This window comes from Mauremys reevesii, linkage group 8 (genome assembly GCF_016161935.1).
Source record: "Mauremys reevesii isolate NIE-2019 linkage group 8, ASM1616193v1, whole genome shotgun sequence".
NCBI lineage: Eukaryota > Metazoa > Chordata > Testudines > Geoemydidae > Mauremys > Mauremys reevesii.
This window is the reverse complement of record NC_052630.1, coordinates 75,612,010-75,634,906: the sequence shown is the minus strand read 5'-3', so window position 1 is coordinate 75,634,906 and position 22,897 is coordinate 75,612,010. Positions and strand designations below refer to the sequence as shown.

At 39.1% G+C, this 22,897-nt stretch overlaps 1 protein-coding gene and 1 long non-coding RNA gene across 5 annotated transcripts in view; one reads left to right on the top strand and one right to left on the bottom strand.

Annotated features, from left to right (window-relative positions):
- The window catches only part of LOC120369638, a 19,995-nt gene extending 14,425 nt beyond the window's left edge, over nucleotides 1–5,570 (bottom strand). For 2 of the 4 annotated variants that reach the window (XR_005583285.1, XR_005583286.1), the window contains exon 1: nucleotides 5,147–5,570. This is a non-coding gene — a long non-coding RNA (uncharacterized LOC120369638). Of the gene's footprint in view, nucleotides 1–1,963; nucleotides 2,164–5,146 lie in introns of all 4 variants that reach the window. The other 2 variants (XR_005583283.1, XR_005583284.1) reach the window with 2 other exon arrangements.
- DR1 (down-regulator of transcription 1) lies at nucleotides 5,542–22,897 on the top strand. Its single transcript, XM_039483141.1, has 3 exons — nucleotides 5,542–6,176; nucleotides 13,903–14,066; nucleotides 20,698–22,897. Exons 1-3 carry the CDS (start codon nucleotides 5,957–5,959, stop codon nucleotides 20,842–20,844), a joined length of 531 nt encoding a protein of 176 aa, XP_039339075.1. The 5' UTR covers nucleotides 5,542–5,956; the 3' UTR covers nucleotides 20,845–22,897.

The window sequence follows — 22,897 nt, the reverse complement described above, 5'->3', positions numbered from 1 at the left end:
AGGATGTTAGGGAGATTCCTAAACCTGAGCTGTCCTTTGTAGGTGACAAATCTGAGGAATTGTCACAGATTGAAGTGTCACTAGAGGAGGTTTTGGCATTAATTGATAAACTTAACAGTAACAAGTCACCGGGACCAGATGGCATTCACCCAAGAGTTCTGAAAGAACTGAAATGTGAAAGTGCGGAACTATTAACTATGGTTTGTAACCTGTCCTTTAAATCAGCTTCTGTACCCAGTGACTAGAAGATAGTGAATGTAACACCAATATTTAAAAAGGGCGCTAACGTCAGTACTGGGCAAATTAGCTGAAACAATAGTAAAGAATAAAATTGTCAGAGACAGAACAACATAAATTGTTGGGCAAAAGTCAACATGGTTTCTGTAAAGGGAGATCATGTCTTACTAATCTATTAGAGTTCTTCTAAGGGGTCAACAAACATGTGGACAAGGGGGATCCAGTGGACATAGTGTACTTAGATTTCCAGAAAGCCTTTGACAAGGTCCCTCACCAAAGGCTCTTACATAAATTAAGTTGTCATGGGATAAGAGGGAAGATCCTTTAATGGATTGAGAACTGGTTAAAAGACAGGGAACAAAGGATAGGAATAAATTATAAACTTTCAGAATGGAGAGGGGTAACTAGTGGTGTTCCCCACGGGTCGATCCTAGAACCAATCCTATTCAACTTATTCATAAATGATCTGAAGAAAGGGGTAAACAGTGAGGTGGCAAAGTTTGCAGATGATACTAAACTGCTCAAGATAGTTAAGACCAAAGCAGACTGTGAAGAACTTCAAAAAGATCTCACAAAACTAAGTGATTGGGCAACAAATGGCAAATGAAATTTAATATGGCTAAATGTAAAGTAATGCACACTGGAAAAAATAACCCCACCTATACATGCAATATAATGGGGGCTAATTTAGCTACAACTAATCAGGAAAGAGATCTTGGGAGTCATTGTAGATAGTTCTCTGAAGACGTCCATGCAGTGTGCAGAGGCGGTCAAAAAAGCAAACAGGATGTTAGGAATCATTTAAAAAGGGATAGAGAATAAGACAGAGAATATCTTATTGCCCTTATATAAATCCATGGTATGCCCACATCTTGAATACCATGTACAGATGTGGTCTCCTCCTCTCAAAAAAGATATACTGGCATTAGAAAAGGTTCAGAGAAGGGCAACTAAAATGATTAGGGGTTTGGAATGTGAGCCATATGAGGAAGGATTAAAGAGGCTAGAACTTTTCAGCTTGGAAAAGAGGAGACTAAGGGGGGGATATGATAGAGGTATATAAAATCATGAGTGGTGTGAAGAACGTGAATAAGGAAAAGTTATTTACTTGTTCCCATAATATAAGAACTAGGAGCCACCAAATGAAATTAATGGGCAGCAGGTTTAAAACAAACAAAAGGAAGTTCTTCACACAGCGCACAGTCAACGTGTGGATCTCCTTGCTTGAGAAGGCTGTGAAGGCTAGGACTATGACAAGGTTTAAAAGAGAATTAGATAAATTCATGGAGGTTAAGTCCATTAATGGCTATTAGCCAGGACGGGTAAAGAATGGTGTCCCTAGTCTCTGTTTGTCAGAGGGTGGATGGAGATGGATGGCAGGAAAGAGATCACTGTAGGTTCACTCCCTCTGGGGCACCTGGCATTGGCCACTGTCAGCAGACAGGATACTGGGCTGGATGGACCTTTGGTCTGACCCAGTATGGCTGTTCTTATGTTCTTCTTATTCTGAGGAGAGGTCTGAGTTTTATTTTTAATTATGGTTTTTACCCAGCCTATATGTTTAGGACTAAGTACCCCCCCTAAATCCACAGCTCTCCTATGGATGTCAATGGGTAGTTTGCATAGTGTTCATGAGGGGAATGTGGCCTTTGTCTAATAACTGAACTTATTTATTCTGTACCTAATTATTACATTCAGCATCATTCAGTGGAGCAAATATGTTCACCTTGGAGGCCACTATTACTTCTCCCCTTCATTTCTTTTGTCTCCATCTTCATTTTTGTTTTTCCCCCTTTAATATTTTTTTCTCTCTCCTGTTTTTTCTTCATTTCCTTTCCTCCAACAACTCCTGGTTCCCAACCCCTGTTGGAGGGTGGGAGATATCTGGAATATATTCCCTACTTCTATGTGACCATGCTGCTACTTCTGTGAAATACATGGGAGAAAAAAAGTGTCACTTTGTCCACAAGATGCTCCTATTACTAGATTGCTCAATAAAATACAACAAAGAGATCCAGAAGTTGCCATCTTATTCAGCTTTATAAAGTCAACATATCATTTGTCTGATGTAGAATACTGTGCAACTTGATGGCTAAAAATTCTCTTAAAGATGGGTCAAACTGTATTAACAGTGACTGAAAAGTTTCATAAAGACTACTGCAAAATGTCTCAAATGCATTTTGAAATTTAGGTTTACTGTAGTACCTGCAGATGAATCCACCAACAGGTCTACAGTTAAGGGCTTGTTACCTGGGAAGTCATTCCTGATTAACTATTTCTAAGCAGGTTTCAGAGTAGCAGCCGTGTTAGTCTGTATCCGTAAAAAGAACAGGAGTACTTGTGGCATCTTAAGGCTTGGCTACACTTACGGTTTGCAGCGCTGGTCATCCAGCTGTGTAGGAGCAGCACTGGTGTGTGGCCACACTCACAGCTACCAGCGCTGGTGTGTGGCCACATTTGCAACATTTGCAGCGCTGTTGGGAGTGCTGCATTATGGGCAGCTATCCCAGCATTCAAGTGGCAACAACGTGCTTTTCAAAAGAGGGGGGTGGAGGGTGGTGTACTGTGACAGGGAGCGGGGAAGAGAGAGAGAGAGAGTGGATTTTTGGAGCCAACACTGTGTGTTAGTTTCCTGGATTGAAAAATCACAAAATGTTCACGAGCCCTTAGTCTTAACTCTTAATTGCAAACAGCCTGCCTCCAACACGGACTCCCAGCTGTTTCACTCACTCCCTGTGGTGTACTGTGACAGGGAGCGGGAAAGAGAGAAAGAGTGGATTTTTGGAGCCAACAGTTTAGCTTCCTGGATTGAAAAATCACAAAATGTTCACGAACCCTTGGTCTTAATTGCAAACAGCCTGCCTCCAACGCTGTTTCTCTGTCAAGCAAACATTCACTCCCTGCCTCTCATTTGATCGTTCACAGCCAGGTACAGATAGCTCCTGTTTGCTGTGATCAGTGTTTGTTGTTTAGATAAGCAGTTCAACGGAGCTCCGATCAGAGTTCACAACAAAACAGAGAGAGTAATTTAGTTAAAAGCTTTCTGGGATATCTCCTTATTCCCTGGAAGCCAATAAAAGCACTGGTGTGTGTCCACACTTGATGAGCAGCGCTGGATCACCAGCGCTGCAATCGCTACACCCCAACCTGGCCAGGTGTACAGCCAGCACTGCAGCCAGGGAGTTGCAGCACTGGATGTGCCTTGCAGATGTGGACGGTTACTAATTGCAGCGCTGGAAAGCCTCTACCAGCGCTGCAACTTGCAAGTGTAGCCAAGCCCTTAGAGACTAACAAATTTATTTGAGCATAAGCTTTCATGGGCTACAGCCCACTTCACCGGATGCATAGAATGGAACATATAAGAAGTGTGCGTGTGTGTATATAACACACACATAGAGAAGATGCCATACCAGCTTTAAGAGGCTAATTAATTAAGATGACCTGTTGTCAGCAGGAAAAACACTTTTGTAGTGATAATCAAGATGGTCAATTACAGACAGTTGACAAGAGGTATAAGGATAGTTCTAAGGAAATAGATTCTAGTATTGTAATGACTCAGCCATTCCCAGTCTCTATTCAAGCCAGAGTTAATGGTATCTAATTTGCAAACCAATTCAAGCTCAGCAGTTTCTCCGAAGAAGTGAGCTGTAGCTCACGAAAGTTCATGCTTAAATAAATTTGTTAGTCTTTAAGGTGCCACAAGTACTCCTGTTTTTTTTTCCCTTGGAGTCTGTTTTTAAAGTCTTTCTGTTGCAAAATTGGCACCTTCAGTTCTGTTACTGTTACAAAAACAGATTCCAGTGAGAAACTGCTGAGCTTGAATTGGTTTGCAAATTAGATATCATTAACTCTGGCTTGAATAGAGACTGGGAATGGCTGAGTCATTACACTACTTGAATCTATTTTCTTATGATAACTATCCTGACACCTCGTCAACTGTCTGTAATTGACTATCTTGATTATCACTACAAAAGTTTTTTTCCTGCTGACAACAGGTCATCTTAATTAATTAGCCTCTTAAAGCTGGTATGGCATCTTCTCTGTATGTGTGTGTGTATATGCACACACACAAAATCACACACTTCTTATATGTTCCATTCTATGCATCTGATGAAGTGGGCTGTAGCCCACGAAAGCTTATGCTCAAATAAATTTGTTAGTCTCTAAGATGCCACAAGTACTCCTCTTTTATTTGTAAGCAATACATCATATTACAGGATAGGAAACTCTCTCCTATTTGCTGAAATAGTAGACCTAAAATATGGAATTGCTGATGGTATCACATTGGGAATAAAAATAAATGTTGGAGCTGTGGGACTAAAAGCAGAACTCCAATCAAACCACTAGCTTAAATTGAGATTGTGTAGCAGTGTGGGTTAGTCAAATGGCCCAAACTTTGACACGAAATACTGTATGCTATTGTCTGTGTGCTGCATCAAACTACTAATGTAGATAACAAAATAGGTTATTTTTAAGAGGACTGAATTTATTTTGAAAGGCATTTTTCATTGCAAGTCCTGAAAAACTATGGTAAAATCAAGCTCTTTCTGATGCCTATAAAGTATCGGCAGCAGCAAACTATTCTGAAGGTACTGACCGTGCACACCGGCCTCCTAGTCAGGTCACAACACTGAATGCAACGAAAACAAATTATCACGCCTTGTCATCTACTGGAGATGCATTGCAGACAGTGAAGTAAGGCCTGTTGTAGCTCGAGCTAGGAGCACTGTTAACGAGTAAAGGCGCGCCCCCACTAGGAAAAAAGATGGGTTTTAGCACGAGTCAGCTCACATGGAAGTGGTAACAACCCGTACAATCCGCATGCAGACAAGGCAATGGTAGTTCCTGCTCATGCGTGTTAAACTACCCCCGCCTGGTCCACAGGGGCCTTCACCACATCAAAACCCACCTTTTCTGCTAGAGAAGAAAGGCCCCAGCGGTAACGCTCCGTACAGGGCGCATCGCGCCGGCTGCACGTGTGCGGCCCCCCCTTGCTCTGGGCAGGCACCGCTGCCTGGGCTGCGCACGCAGCAGCGCCGCGAGGCTACTGAGCACGCGGATCCAGCCTTGCCCCTCTCCTCCGGCGCCGTCAGCCCGACACTGCCCTACTTCAGATTCCGAAGCCCGGCTGGGCAGGGGGAGCGCGGGCTGTGCCCCAGGGTGGGCGCGGGGCTTGGCCCAGAGCTCTTTCCGGTGAATGGGGTCCCGGAAGCGGAAGTGTCAGAGGACGGCTTCCGGCGGAAGTGGTGCTGGTCGTTGGTTATGCTCCTCGCTGGCTCGTTACCCCCTCCCCGCCGCCCTGGGTTCTGAGGGAACGGCCGCCGCTGGGTGAGTGCCGAGCCGAGCCGTGCGCGGGCTTTTCGGACGGCTTCCTGCGGCTCCCGTTTACAAGGCGGCGGCGGCCGGCATGGCACGACTACCCGGCGGCGGCGCGTGAAGGATGTGGCGGAGGCTGTAGCCGAGGGAGCCCCGAACTCCGGGCAGCGCCTCCCGCGGCTGCTCCCAAGCTCCTGGAACAGGCTCTGGGGAGCTGGCAGCGGGCCCCGCGCCGGCCCCCGCACCCAACGTCCTCCAGCCCTCGGACTCGCGGCACCTGCTCTCATCCCCTGCTTGGTCCCTGCCCCGGCCACACCGGCCCGGCTCTCTGGTGCCCTGTGTGTCTTGCTCCGGATCTGAAGATCCGAGTTCAAAGAGTCTCGGAGAGTGAGTGTGAAATATAATGGCTTCGTCGTCTGGAAACGACGACGACCTCACCATCCCTAGAGCTGCTATTAACAAGATGATCAAAGAAACTCTCCCCAATGTCCGGGTGGCTAATGATGCCCGGGAGCTGGTGGTGAACTGCTGCACTGAATTCATCCACCTCATCTCCTCGGAGGCCAATGAGATCTGTAACAAGTCTGAGAAGAAAACCATCTCCCCAGAGCATGTCATACAAGGTGAGTTCCTCAGGGGCAGTCATCTGGTAGATGACAGACCATTTATTTTAATGGAGTGTTGGTGTAGCCATGTCTGTCTCGGGATAATAGAGAGACAAAGTAGGTGAGGTAATATTTTTTTTAGTTAGCCAACTGCTGTTGGTGAGAGAGGCAAGCTTTCCAACAACACAGAGCTCTTCTTCAGGTCTGTGACCCTAAAATTGATTTCTCTAAAAATATTGGCAGAAAAAGTTAATATTTTTAAGAACATGAGTAAGATTATTTGTTGCCTTCCATTGCAAGAGGGAGGCTACTTTTGTGGTGAAGGGGGCAGGAGTTTTCAGTCCTGCCCTTGTTCTCTTCCTGTGTGACTTTGGGTGAGTCACTTATATTTCTGTGCTTCAGTTTCCATACCTGTGAAAAGAGGACTATCTCTCAGGGTGGTTGTTCAGATTACTTCCCTGTTTCTTACAGAAATAAAATACTAAACACTTGCAAATGAGAGGCTGACACTCTATATATAAAGATGGGGATGGGAGGTGGGCTTTACAAGAGAGTTCCAGGCTCTTGCCCCTGGTAATAAACCAATCCCCTAGCTGATGTAAGAAGAAAGGTACTGGGATTCCTACCAAACTGTCCCTGGACTTGCTTTGTGGCTTCATCTTTTGTATCAGTTCTGGTGTAATAGTTGTGTACACTTTAAAATATGCCATTGCACCCTATTCTGGATGTTGGCTCCCACCTTCTGTGGCTGCTTGATGGAAAAGTTTTCTGGTTCTTTTTTTGTTCTCTCTCAAATCTTGGAGCCTCCTGATTTTGGTGAGTATCTGCTACTCTAGGCCTCTCCAGCCTTCTTTTTTGTAAGTTCCTTCCCTGTGAATAGAACCAGTGCCTGCCACTGCTGCTCATAGTTTTCTCAAGCAGTAACAGAATGAAACTAATGACTTGGGTTACTTCCACAGCTGCATTTGAAAGCCACGTGGGCTGCTCCTATCAAGAATCATGTTCATTTTTCTCAGATACTTGAGAAAGCTACCACAATTCTTGACAGTTTCATTGCTGCCCACAAAGTTGTGAATTAAGGTAGTAGTGAAAGTGATCAGAGTTTTCGTTTTACTCAGCTGCTTGGCAAGTCAGTGAAAACAATACAGTATTAGTCTGTATCAGTTCACATGGAGAGTTGTTTTTGAAATTATAAGTACTAAATGCTCAATTAATTAGATTCTGCAGACAATGATGGGGTATGCTTACTCCACTCACCAGAAAAAGTTTCCTATTTGCTATATATAAGTGGATTTTTCAAGCTCTGGTTATGATGAATTCTAATAAAGAGCAGCATAAGAAAATGTGAACCATATGTAAACTTTTGTTATAGTTAACATTTTAAGAAAATGGTGCCTTACAATAAATTTGATTCTTAAAAATCCTCTCAAACTCAGGCTTTAAAAAGTGAAATGATTACCACAGACAAACTGTATCTGTCACGTGTTGTCTACTAACAAATATTTTGTCAAGTTATAATTGCTAGTATGTTCAAAGTTCTAATTTTTTATATAAATCTCTTCTTGAATTCCAGGTTGTCAATGTTAATCAAATTTTGTTAAATGAATATTGATGTTTATCCATTTATATGGTCAAATGTGGTAAGGAGGATGTTATTGTCATAAAATTTTATATTCTGTGTCTACCTTCATTGCTATCCTTATTATCCTTCAGAAATACATAGGAAGGAATTAGTACCGTATCAGGTGATTCCTTGAAGCATGAGGGTTAATATCACTACCGGTATTTTAAAGAAAATTATTTAAGATTTATGTGGTGCATATAATTTAAATATTTCTATCCCATTCTGTATTCTAAAACTTTTTTGCTTTTTTTGACTACTATCTTTAAGTTGTCTACAATGACTTTGTCAAAAGCTAACTGAAAGTTCAAATACATTTCAGTAAGTTCTCCTTTGCCCACTATTTTATCAATATACTAAAGGAAATATTTCTTTGATATGCTCAGTGTTTTAGTAAGTAAGCTGCAGTTTGCTCTTTGTCATATTCATCTAGATTTTTATAATTATCACTTAAATCAATTTACTTGGAACTTAAATGAGGCTTACTGGTTGGGTATTCCCAGGATCGCCCCTACTTGTTTAAAATTTGCTACTCTCCAGAGCACCAATATAGGAGCTAATCTTAATAAGAAATTGCATCTTTTTATTGGTAGCTCAGCCACTTCATTCATTCTTTCAGCTATCATGATCCATACTATATGGCTCTTGTTCCTGAACTATTTTTATCATCTTGTTCCTGCACTACGTTTTTTTTGACACATCAGTATGTCAGTTGAATACCTGAAAAGAGTAGGTCTAGGGTAGGTATCACCAACATCCTTTGTGGAAAAATTGGAAAAGAGAAATAATGTAGCTTCTCTGCTTTTTTTAAATCCGAATTGCTATATGGTATTTTAGAAGATCACCATTTCTTCTCTAACCTTTCTGGTTCATATATATTTAAAGAATTCCTTGTAGCTTTTTTTTATGACTTTGACTATTTGCTCTTTAAAATCCCTTATACTCTACTAATTTTCCCTGCCATAGTTCATGCTTTCTTTCTGTTGGCTTTGCTGGGGTTAGATTTACATTTTCTGAAAGATAACTATTTGGTTCAAATAACATCTTGTGCATTGCCATCTTGTAATTGAACTATTTTTTTGTTTAGGTCCTTTCTGTTTAGATGCCTGTGACTTTGTTGTTGTATGTTTTAAGTGGCCTCCATTGAGTTTAAGGATTCTAATATATTTACTTTTGATTTTAATGTCTTTATTACTTAGTTTCCTCCTCTTTTTGAAGTCTCCTTTCTGAAGTTTAATGGAACACTACTAGTTTTTGGTATGATTCCTTACCCAAAGCAAATTTAATCTGTTTCTTTCAGTTAATGGGAGTTCTGATTTAGTTTTTAAAGCAAGATCCTGCAACTGCAGCGGTTCTCAAATTGTGGGTTGGGGCCCCAAATTGGGTCATCACCAGGGCTGGCTGAGACTTGCTGGCGCCTGGGGCTGAAGCCTGAGCCCCACCATGTGGAGCTGAAGCCAAAGCCCAAGGGCTTCAGCCCTGGTTACAGGCCGTCTGCCTGGGGCTGAAGCCCTTGGGCTTTTCCCCCTGGCCTGGGGCGGTGGGGCTCAGGTGGGCTCAGGCTTTAGTCCCCCAGCCCCTGGGGTCATGTAGTAATTTTTATTGTGAGAAGGGCGTCATGATGCAATTAAAGTTTGAGAACTCCTGTGCAACTGGATCTATGTGAGCTGATCCCTGTTGTTGCTCAGAGCCCCACTGAAGTCAATAGGAGATGTGCTATTTGCTTTACACGCTATTGTACTCAATATTGACAGTATAATCTCTCAATTTCAATATGCTGTGGTAAAATTCAGTTGTTTTGTTGAATAACAGGATACATTTTAAAAGTATTCAAGTCTCTACCTAGCCTAGAAAAAACACTTATTTGGAAGATTTCATCGTTGTATTTCTTATTCTAAATGATGCATTGCATAAGTAGTCTGTAAAATGCAAGCCCACACATGATGATGTATTCCTTATTGTATTTCTTTAGATTTAATAAAATACTTAAGACTGAAACGTTCTGTACATTGATTAAAATACAAAATATTTAATATTTTAAAAATAAAATACAAACTTTCAAACAGGCTACTGTGCACAAGGTACCTTGCATTATCACATATCCTACCCTTTACATAATACAACTGTAAAATAAAAACCACCATGAAGAATAAGGCTCCACAACTAAATTGCCTCAAATCCAGACTGGTCAAAATTGATGCTGGGACTCTCAAACTCACTCTTCTGAAAGAGTTCTTTTAACATGCGGGAACAGAAAAGACTAAGAGTGAACCTTTTACATAGACTGTCTCTAATCAGCAGCAAGATTCCAGGGTTGATTCTGAGACATCTTTTACCCCTCTAGTTGGCAGAGCAATTCAATTGCATCTGTAGAGCAGAGGCCAAACTTAAAGGCCACAGGGGACGAGAGTTAGCTATCAGTTTTCTGAACAGGTAGAGTATCAGTAATGAGCTCTCTATGAGGCTTTTTTGTATAATCCAATAAAATGAGTCACCTGACAAATCTTTGAAGGGGACGCGATCTAAATTGTCTATCATCACTGCAGATTGACTGCTATTTTCTGTATATGACTGGAGGGCAGATCTGGACACAACAGTAATATTAGTCACTGAAACAACAAGCTTTGTTTCATGCTGCTGAGATGTCCAACATGACCAAAAATGGCCATCAGACACCACTCTAAAACCAGTAGATAATTCTTAAGTTAGACTGTAATCTACATAGGCTACCACTGGTGTTCAGGTGCACTTGAAACATCAAAACCACAGCCTTATGAATCATATTCCCTTAAAAGAAAGCAACGTTTGAGAATGGGCTCTAATTGACAAAAATTCTAGCCTACAGATTTTTTGAAGATATTGACCGTTACGCTTTTAAGAATAGCAGGCATTTTTCCTATGGTGAAGTATTCATGATGTCTGCCTGTAATTATATTAGTCAGTCATGACAAAACTGGGACTAAAGCTTTCTCCAGGTCTCGGTATGTTAACCAGATCTGGCACATACCACTAAGAGAAGCATGAAGTCATACATTGCATATTCAGACCAAAACTGGCATCACAAAATCAAAAACTCATGTATGTTACCTGTCCTGTCTTGGTTGCATAGTTTTTCATAATAGGAGCCAAGGTTTCTTTGGCAAATTCAAAACCTAGGTAATGGGCTTCAGATCCTGAGCTCCAGCTTGAGCTGCAACTTCAAAGTGCTGTATATGCAGCTGTTTTTCGAGCATTAGTGTGAGCCCCACTAACCCAAGTCTGTCAACCTGGGCTCAGAGGCTTTATCCAAAATGCTGTGTAGATGTACCCTGACTGTCTCTCAGTGTTTGTACAGTGCCTAGCACAATGGGACTTCAGTCTCCGTTGAGACTGTAGGTGCTAGTGCAATACAAATATTAAGAAAGTAATAAACTAAAATTAGTGCATTCAGATTTTAAAATCTAATGATTTATGGAAACTTTATTATTTGCTAGAAATACAATGTCAAACCTGTTTGCTTGGCTTTGAAACTAAGACATCTGGTGGATGTTAAACCTGTAGAATTTAAAGTAAACCAAATAGATCAGAGCGCTGATATCTACATGTGCAAATAGTAATAACAAAGCTGTTGAAGGTTGTGCCATTAACTTCATCAGAAAATATTTGTCAGTGATAAAGTAATACTGGTATGTCAGTTGGCCTTTTCTACAGTAGGCTTTAAAATCAATTTTGAAAACAGAAAATAAACTTTATTAAAAAATTAAATTTAGATAAAAGATGCAGTCAACTAAATTTGCCAATTTAAAAGTGAAACTGACAATAAACAAAAGGAAGACTGACTTTATGGATTTTCATTGTCTAAGATTCGCAAAAAGTACAAAATAACTAGAGCATGAATTGTCACAAGTAAATACTATTTTTACAGTTTTCATTTTTAATAATCAAAGATTTTACTAATAAATGTACTTGTTTGTCTTAAGTTAACTGTTGCTTAAAATTAGTTTTCAAATACTTTCTGGCTGGTGAAGAAAGGACCAAATCTTTTCCTCTTATTTTTTAAAAATCAAATTCACGTCAGGGGCTATTTATCCAGGTACTTATGTGGCCACCGTCAGAGTAGTTTTGTAATGCTTCCAAAGTATATTAAAAACTGATAGTTTAATTAAACCAGGAAGATAGATTGAGACCTTTTGTGTGTGTGAAGAACTAAGCTTCCCCCCAGTAAATTGAATAAATTAGTTTTACACTGACTTTTGAAAGTGGAGAGGTCCATAGTCATTCTTCTCATCAAATATAAGATCTTTCCCAGCAGCTGATCTATTTCTCTCACTCCCATGCCTACTCTTCATTTGTCATCTTTTTCTTTGTTCACTGGAATGTTGCTGTTGTAGATGCTCATGGAGCTGAGAGGCAATCTCTCAGGTGTCTTGGTACTCAGAACTCTCAGTGGGATTAGTCTAAAACAGGCTAGGATCCAGAATAGAGTCTGAGAGCAGAATGCTAGGGTGGGGGTGATAATGGGGAGGGCCTCTATTAAGCAGATGTGTTTTATACCACAGGGAGCTTTTTCTGGGTTTGACTTCATTCCTAGATATGAGGTACAATAATCAAGCATAGAGGTCACTAATGAATCAATCACTGTGACAGGTCTGTCTTCTAAAATGGGGTTTAATTTTCTGGCTAGTAATATAGATGGTTGTTACTGCTGCTGTTTGGGCATCTAATAGCATTGAAGAGTCCTTAAGGAGCTCATGGCTGCAGACCAATTTAGCAATCTAAAGGCGGATGCTCTCTGTAGTACAGAGGCCAGTTCTTCAAAATATTTCTGTAGCTTTCATCCTATTTTTAGTGGCTAGCTGAATAATGTTTGAAACCGCTGTATCCAACCCCTTTTTCCAGTAGTTCAAACTACTTTAAAGCATGGTTCAAAGCTCAGTGTGGACAAGAGTTGGATCCTATCTACAATAAAACAACTTTTAGGAACCTGTTTACAACAGTTGTTCTCTGATGCTGTCTATCCAATCTGTTGTATATTTTGTGGAGACTATTAAAACCATGATTAGGTCCCAGCTATGCTACAAGATGGAATAGTGTCTTAGCATTTTAGGGGGTGTTGGAGGACAGTTACTGAATTGCAACTAGGTATGCAACACACTATTATTTACATTGGGGTGGGGTCTTAAATTAGGAATCCTTTCTTTCCTGAAATGGCCAAGTTGTTGCATATCAGTGCTAACTTCAGGCTGTTAAGAATATGTACTTTTCGGGTTGGTCCATTATTCTTAAAAGGTGGAAGGATGGGACTTTGGGCAGATGTGGTGTTTATGGTACATGTTACCATATATCTGTTCTTAAGCAAAATAGGAAATATGGGACCAGTTCCATTCATTTGGTTTATACGAAATTATTTTAAATTTATAATTAAGAAATTAAACTGTCTCCTTGTCTTGCTGTTTTTCTCTGACTCGTTCCCTCACTTTTATGAAGTATAGCTAAGAAATTTAAAAGTACCAGCAAAACCAGGGAAGAGCACACTTGACAGTCTCCAATTTTGAATATTTTGGTGCAGGAAGGGAGTAGGGGAATATGACAGGCCAGTGGTTTTCAAACTTTTGGAGCTGAGCCTCTCCGCTCCCCCTCCCCCTCCCCCCCAAGTTATAATTTTTGGTTGTGCTGCCCCAACCTAGACAAATATAGACACAATACGTGTCCCTCAGGTTTTCAGGGTGTGGGAAGGCACATGTGACAGTCTCTGGGGGGTGGAGCCAGCACTGGGCACAGAGGCTGCCAGGAGCAGAAATCAGCATATCATCAGTGGATGTTGACACTGACCCACAGGCTGGATGGCTTGTTGATGTGAGTCAGGGGGGTGGAGGTGGTGCTCTCTCCCCAAGCCCCAGCCACTTGGGGACACCACTTGCCCCCCAAATGTTCCTCTGTGCCCCCCAGTTTGAAAATCTCTTTCTTAGGCCTTTATGCACTACAGAATTGTAAAAAGATGCAAATAAAAAAAAACGGTTGTGGGTCGCTTTAAGTAAGGAATCTATAGGACAGAACAAGTTGGTGTCTTATTACAGGAAATTGTTTTGATGTGACTACAAGTTTTAGTTATGCTAATTGATCAACATGTTTTCTTTTTTCCAGCACTAGAAAGTTTGGGTTTTGGCTCCTATATCAGTGAGGTAAAAGAAGTCTTACAAGAGTGCAAAACAGTAGCACTAAAAAGAAGAAAGGCCAGTTCTCGTTTGGAAAATCTTGGCATTCCTGAAGAAGAACTTCTAAGGCAGCAACAGGAGTTATTTGCAAAAGTAAGTGAGGCAATATTTCTGACTAAGAAATCTAATGTGAGGTTGAATGAACTAGACACTCCCTGATTTAGTCCCACAGAAACATGCATAAGCCCAGAAGAATCTCCCGTTCTATGGATTGCATGGCCATGAAAGATTTTACTGAATCTGACCATGTGAAGTTAATATACCTGGCAAGAAATGCAAATGTATAAATAAGATGCTGAATTGTCTTTGTTACTTCTGTGATCTGACACACCAGAGACATTGTATAGAAATGTGTAAGTTTTATTAGTCTGAGTTTTAAATGAATGTATTACTTTACCACTGGTGATATCAAAGCCATGCCACTCAATCATGTATTTCTGTTTTACAGAAACTTTTACAAATGTTGGAGTTTTAAAAAGTTATTTTCAACTACTTTTTGTATTCCTTTACTTGTATTACCAGATTTTCTTAGTCCAATTGTATATATGAAGGGAAATGGCAACTAATATTTTAGAAAATGATCAGTTTCTGTAAACTATAATCATATAAATTAGTGCTGGAAGAGACCTTAAGAGGTAATCTAATCCATCCCCCCTGCACTGCGTCAGGGTCATGTATACATAGGCCATCTCAGACACGTTTGTCCTTAGAAACCACCAGTGACAGGGATTCCACAACCTGTCTTAGAAACGTATTCCAGAATTTAACTATCCTTATAATTAGAACGTTTTTCTTAATATCTAACCTAAATATCATTTGCTGCAGATTAGTCTGTTACTTCTTGTCCAACTTTTAGACCAACTTTTATAATAATACCCCTTAACATATTTGAAGACTGTTATTCGGTCCCCTCTGAGTCATCTTTTCTCAAGACTAAACATGCCCAATTTTTTTTGGCCTTTCCTCATAGGTCTTAAACCTGCTATCACTTTTGTTGCTCTACTCTGGACTCTCTCCAGTGTATCCATTTCTTTCCTAAAGCATTGCACCCAAAACTGGACAGAGTACTCCAGCTGAGGCTTCCCTAGTGCTAAGTAGAGCAGGACAGTTACCTTCTGTCTTTTGTATATGAAACTCTGTTAATATACCTTTTTTTGCAACTGCATCATGTTGTTGACTCGTGTTTAATTTGTGATCCATTATAACCCCCAGATCCTTTTCAACAGTGCTACCACCTAGCCAGTTATTTCCCATTTTGTAGTTGTGCGTTTGCTTTTTTCCTGCCTAGGTGTAGTACTTTCCACTTATCTTTATTGAATTTTATCTTGTTGATTTCAGACCAATTCTTCAATTTTTCAAGATTGTTCTGTATTCTAATACTGTCTTCCAAAGTGCCAGCAACCCCTACCAGTTTAGTGTGTTCTGCACATTTCATAAGCATACTCTCCAGTCCATTATCCAAATCATTGGTGAAAATGTTGAATAGTACAAGACCTGGGACAAACCCCTGTGAGACCCCACTAGAAATGTCCCCCTAGTCTGATAGCAAATGGTTGACGATTACTCTTTGAGTAGGGTCTTTCAACCAGTTGTTCACACACCTTATAATAATTGCATTTAGACCACATTTTGCTAGTTTGCTTATAAGAATGTCAGATGGACTGTGTCAAAAGCCTTACTAAAATCAAGATATGTCACATCTACGGCTTCCACCCATCCATTAGGCCAGTAATTCCATAAAAGAAGGAAATTAGGTTGATTTGTCATGATTTATTCATGACAAATTCATGTTCAGTTTTACTTAAAACCTTATCCTCCACATGCTTGCAAATTATAGTTTAATAATTGGTTCCAGTATCTCCCAGGTCTCAAAGTTAGGCTGACTGGTCTATAATTCCCCATGTCCTCTTTGTTCCTCATTTTAAAGATAGGAACTATGTTTTTCCTTCTCCAGTCCTCTGGGACCTCACCATCTTCCATGAGTTCTCACAAATAATTGCTAATGGTTGAGATTTTCAGCTAGTTTTTAGATACCCTCAGATGAGTTTCATTGGCCCCTGCTGACTTAAAAACATCTAACTTATCTAACTGTTTTAACCTGTCTTTCCTTGTTCTAGGTTGTTCCTTCCCCGTTCTTGTTAATATTAATTATCTAGTCACAACTTAATATTTTAGCCAAGACTGAAGCAAAATAGGGAACACCCCAGCCTCCTTGATGTCATCTGTTATTAGCTGTCCTTTCTCACTAAGTGAGAACCTACATCTTCCTTCATTTCTTTCTCTCTCTGTCAGGGGTAGGCAACCTATGGCACGCGTGCCGAAGGCGGCACACGAGCTGATTTTCAGTGGCACTACACTGCCTGAGTCCTGGCCACTTGTCCAGGAGGCTCTACATTTTAATTTAATTTTAATTGAAGCTTCTTAAACATTTTTAAAACCTTATTTACTTTACATACAACAATAGTTTAGTTATATATTATAAGAGACCTTCTAAAAACGTTAAAATGTATTACCAGCACACGAAACCTTAAATTAGAGTGAATAAATGAAGATTCGGCACACCACTTCTGAAAGGTTGCCGACTCCTGCTCTGTGTATTTGTAGTACCTCTTTTTATTGCCTTTTATGTCCCTTGCTAGGTGTAACTCATTTTGTGTCTTAATCATTTCAGTTTAAATGTCTTTCTTGGTTTTGGCTCCATCACTTCATGTGGTGGAAAGGGTAATATCCATCTCTCTAGTAGTTTGTTTGTCACAATAATGCTAAATCTCTAACGTGTCTCCCAGCTGTTTTCACTTTACCCTTGAGTGACACTGTATAATCATGTTGATTTACTTATGAACTCTAAGATGATGATTCAAATATATTTCTCCATGCTTGACCTAATATGGGACAAGGTCCTGCAACTCAGCCTTTCTTTCCAGCGCTTCCTGTGAGATGGTTTGCAGACAATTCAAGTGTAACTGGCTAAGACTAAATTTGATTATGTATCTTCCTAAACAGTCTTCTCTTCTCCCATTCTGTTACTATTGATACCACCGCTATTCTGCCAGACTCATAATGTGGCAATCATCTACAACTTCTCCCTCTTACACCACTCCTATCCAGGCCATATGGAAATCGTATTGTTTTTTTTGTCCTCTGCATATTTTAAAAATCCATCCTTTCCTTTCCTTCTGTTCCCATGGTAAAAATGCTTATTCAGGTCCTTGTGATCTCACATCTTAGTTGAAACCGTCTCCTCGCTGGCCTTACTGAAACTCACGTAATGCCAAAATCCAGATAAACTTAATTTTTGTATGTTGTAAAGTGCCAAGTACATTATAGCTAAATAGATGATGATGAGACAGTTGAAGTTTTCACCAGCTTTGGAAATTTATCACACGGCTAACCCGTGTAATGGTATAGTCCTGTGACAAATTAACGTATAGATACTTTTTTCCCCCTTCATGCTAAGAGTAAAAATGCCAATGTGACTGCTGCAGAAGCAGTGTTTGGTTTTATAACAAACACTGGTTAGTTGTTTTTTTTTTTAAGCTTAATGCAATGAAGTTTAATGTGGATAACTTAAATAAAACTGCACTCTACACAGGTCAAAAGCAGTAGAGGATGGGTGGGATAGGGATAGTCATACTCTCCTGAGAGAGTGATATAAATAATGAGGAATTAAAATAATTACTTCTTTAAATGAAATGTCAGTTATTATCAATTTAGACCTGATTTTTGACCTACTTTAAAATTGTTTAATCTAGTAGACACTGTCCTCTGAAGGTATACATTTATTTTTTTAATTATTAGAGATTAATAAAAATGCATTATAAAATTGTTATTGCATTCAAGTTGCACTAGTCTGTGTATTCAATCAATAAATGAAACTTAAAATGGTCCTCATTTGATATTGTACAAAAATCTCTGATCAGATTCTAAAACAGTGCATTTTATTTTCTTCAACAATATATCAAAGTAGTTTGTGGATGTATTGTTGGAATAAGTGCTGTATTTGCACTCCAGTCCTGCAAATACTTATGCATGCGCATAACTCTTGCACATGATTAGTCCTATTGATAATCCAGAATTTACCAGTGGTTATATGCAGAAGGAATACTGGCTGCTTAAATGACAATCACACTTCTTAAAATTCATCTACACACCTGAGAAATTATGTATGTGTATAAGTGTTGATAAGATCAGGGCCCTAGTTTTCCTTTATTTGTAAAAGTAACTTCCTCAATGAATGAATAAATCCAAATCAAGAGGCATCCTAATTCATTGAGAACATTAGGTTGAAGTTTGTAGGAAAAAAATTATGTTGTAGTATTTGAGAAGTGACTTGATTTGAGCAATTAAAAGACTGGCATACTGCATTATGGCATGAGGAGGCAGATTTAAGATTAAGGATACCTTAACTCTGGCAATTCCTGACTCTGTGTTCTTAGCCGTGCAACCTTATGGAGTTTCCTAGTGTTTTCAAAAGAAAAAGAATGTGAAGAAATGGTTATATAATCTGGTGGCACCTAATATTTTCAGAATTACCTGTCCAGCAAAAGGTGCACAGTCCTGTGGAGCAGTGTTTCTGGTCCGAGATCTCCCTGACACAGTTTAGGAAGGCAGCAAGCTGGTCCCTGGTATCAGAAAGGTTGAGAGAAACTGCTGTAGAGCCACTGACTCTTATAGAGCACTGCCACATTGAATGTGTATCTTAGACATGCATGTCCACTACTAATGTGTTCAGGTGTTGCTTTCATTTGTTTAGAACTTTGGTTAAAATGGCTAAAAGCGTACCAAAGTATCGACTGTGAATAAATTGATTCTCTTTCAAACCCTAGTGACTGCATATGAATAATTTTAACTGAAACATTTAAAGCCTCTTTTCAGTGAGGGTTATTTCCTTTGCAGATGTCAACTTTTTTTTTAATCCAGCACATTTGTGCCGGGGCTTTTCAAAGAATTGACACAACTCTTGGAATAGGAACAGTATCTTTTTGTACCTTTATTGACTGACTGAATTGTCCTTGCTGAAATGTTCCAAAATATTATCCTTAGGTAGACAGTAGGTTCAAAAAATTTCTGCCTGATAGGCCAGTTATGGAAAATTCAAAATGAAAAGGGGATTTGAATGGAAATGTGAACTTAACTTTAAAAGTGTCCTATATAGAGGGGGAAAATGGGCTTTTGCTCTACTTTGCTTTATATATAAAGAAGACTTGATTTTTGTTTCAAAAGATTTTTTTCCGCTGTTTTTTTTTTTTTTAACAGTGCAAATTCCGGTTTTAAGTGGACTTGGCAAGCTGTTCAAGTAATCATCTATATGACAACTGTCAAATAGTCTCAAATATTCCTGCAAGAATACCCTGATTTAGGCAGTGGCCTACCTTTTTGATTGCACCAGTGTACCATTCTTTCATGTTTTAGAACTTCATTTATTTGTGTTCGACGTTTTTCTGAGTTAAAATATCTCAGTTAAGAACTTTTGTTGTTGTTGTAATTAGGCATAAGTGTCTGTCTAAGCTTAAGCTGATTGGAGACCATAAAGGCTTACTCTTTTTTCTTACTGTTATTACTGTTCTAATAAATTAGTGCTTTAAAATATTTGGCCAATGTTGACTGGTCAGTTGACCAATTATTTTTGGTCCGGGCAAATGCCCAACCCTAGTTTTAACTATCCTGGAGACGGCTCAACTATGATGACTAAAGTACACCTCTGCCTCGATAGAACGCTGTCCTCGGGAGCCAAAAAATCTTACCGCATAATAGGTGAAACCGCGTTATATTGAACTTGCTTTGATCCACCGGAGAGCGCAGCCCCACCCCACCGGAGCACTGGTTTACTCTATTATATCCGAATTCGTGTTATATCAGGTTGCGTTATAGTGAGGTAGAGGTGTACTAGAAAAATATGACATCACAAGCAAGTGAAAGCTGACAGTTGAGAGGAGAAGGGACTTCTAATCAAACTCTTTTTACTTTGTTTGCACTTTTTATATTCTCAACTTCAGTACCTAACAATCATTTAACAAAGACTTCTTATCAAATGGCAAACATCCCCTTCTCCTTGAATTGAGGAAGATGAACTCACAATAAACTTCTGGGAATCTTGAAAATTCATCTAGCAAAACTAGACTTAACATTGCTGATATTTATGTAACAAAACCAAGCAATCTTTTGGAAATGGGGAAATTTAAGGTCTAAGATTTCTTAGTTAGAACTACCATTTTAATAATGTCTTGCTTAAAATAAGGCCTGGACTTCCTGGTCAGTATTTCCTAGGCAGTCTGGGTAAGTGGTGGAAGGACTTGTTAATGCTAATTGTACTTCTTGCACTTCTATCCACTCTGCAACATTCCTGGTTATTTTTTCATTTGAAAGTGGTGCCTCTCTGATCCTGTGCAACCGCCCAAATTGAGGGTTTTTTCAAGTACATTTTTATTTACCCTAACCTCTTTGGTTTCCTGAGCATAAATGCTCCAAATGATGGTTGTACAGCATACCATAAAAATAGGTTATGCCAACATGAAGAAAAAAATTTAATATCAATACAAAGCATTGCAGTATTTTGAACACCCTTTATGTACAGTGATTATTTTTAGGTATAAATCTTGTACTTTGCACCTGCAGTTTCTGCTAGACCATTAATGTGATCTTTGCCAGTGTGCTATACTGATTCCTTAAAAGGATATTGGAAGTCTTGGGTTTTGTTAACAATTTAATTTTTGTCCGTCTTCAGGCTAGGCAGCAGCAAGCAGAACTGGCCCAGCAGGAATGGCTACAGATGCAACAAGCGGCCCAACAAGCACAGCTTGCTGCTGCGTCAGCCACTGCATCCAATCAGGCAGGATCTTCTCAGGATGAAGATGATGAAGATGATATCTGAAATTCACCAGCTGAGTTTCTGTTCCCAGTGAGAAATATCTTTCCTGCACAATGAAAACAGTGAAATGAATGCTTACCTGTAATTTTGTATGCATCTTGGACTGGCCATGGTATTCTAGGGATATCTGCTGTTGTGTGCTGTACATGTAAAAACTGTCTTTTTTTGAACTCTTAAAGATTTAAGGTTCAATATCATATCAACTTTGGATTTTTAATGGTGTATATGGAAATTTTAGATAGCAGTGCGTCATGGTTTGATCAATAAACAGTGTTAAAATAAACAACAAGTTTATAAAATAGTGAGATTTATACAGAAGCTCTAAATCCACATTTGCATTTCTCTTCCCTTTTAACTAAACTATAAACTCTTACATAGAGAATTTTTAATTGTTTTTCTTTTTTGCGGGGTGGGAGTGGTTCAGTAGACACTTAATCTGCATAATGGAAAAAAACAAAGAGGTCAGCATAGTAAAGTCTGAATTCTTTGTCCTTTTAAAAATGAGGATATATATATATGGCAATAAATATTATATGTGCTCAAATACCACATTTGTTACAAATTTGAAAAGATACATTTTCACTAAACTAGGAAAAGGTATGTTTAATAGGAGTTGTAGAAATTCTGTCATTTTTTTTGTATAGGGGTGAAATAATAAACCCATGATTTTATTATGATATCTATGAAGAGTCCTGAACCAATGGATATTTCATTTCAAAGACTGACCAGTGTAGAGAACTAATAAATTCTTATTATTTCACTCCAATTTAATGTTAACTGTTATTGATGGTATTACTTGCGTAGTCCAGACATGTTTATATTGTTCACATGTAAAGCTGGAACTTGGTGAAACAGAATTGTGTTAGTTCCATTGACTTAACTGGGAATTATTAAATGTTCAAGCCTACAAAGGCAAAAGTTGAAGCTAATGAACATGGTTTCAGTAAAAGAGGGATTTTTATTTAACCCTGATTAGTTAGTTATTGTTGTCAGCATAATGTTAACATTTTCCAGACTAGGTTACCAATGGATTCCTCAGCTACCTTGTGAAACAATAACATTTTCTTCATTCAAACAGGTTAGTAAGTGCAAATGATTCTGTCCAAGTTTAGTTAGGAAAGTATGCCCCAAGAGTCATCCGCATGATAAGGATCAGGAAAGAGAAAGGAGTCTCTTTGACAGGTTGACTTTGAAAATTCTGTTTATATAAATGGATGGGCAGCTGTTCTTTGTGTAGAAATAGACCACAGTTGTGTCCATTATAGAATTTTAAGGTTGAATGAAGAAATGTTGGCCTATGTTCTGGTACTCTTGTTTCCAGCAGAATGGAAAAGCCACTTGCATACTAGTGCAGACGATCAGATCAGATAGCTGTGTAAGAATGCACTCTCTTTTCTTTTAGTATGCTCTTGACAAGTTTCTCTAGTAAAAAATTTTGACTAAAAGCTGTGGGTGCCGCAATCTGTTTACACAGCGAAATAAACAGAAAACTGTGTGCCCATTTTAAGTAGAGATCTGAACAAGTACAGTTGGCATATATTCAGATCTGCAAGGATCGCCAGGGGCTTTTGATTTCAATTTTAGAGTCGCTCGGTTACTTATTGAATAAACTTGCACATTTTCTAAATGCATCCGTGCAGTGATGGCTCAAAAAGTAAAGATTAGTTTGTTGAATGTTAAGTTGAAAAACTTTCATGACATATGTTGGACAAGATTTGACTAAGGAGGTGGTTTTCTGTAAAGACTTAAGTACCAAAGGTAGTAAATCTAGTCTAGTGAAACAATGTTAATGTGCAGTGTTGGCTTTTCTAATTTGTACTGTAACACCTTACACTTTCTATTTTAAATGAGTCTTTTTCTTTTAAGTAAACAAAATTAGGTATTTCACACTTGTTTTTTCTGATGCAGAATTCAGGTTAACATTTTACTGCATCTGGTATGTATGGGATAGTATGTTTGGTTCCTTGTGACCTTTTCTTTGGACGTTCCTGTGCTTTTTTCATATGCTGTATTCTTCAAGCAATAAAATTCTGATGTGTTTTTTAAATGGTTTTTA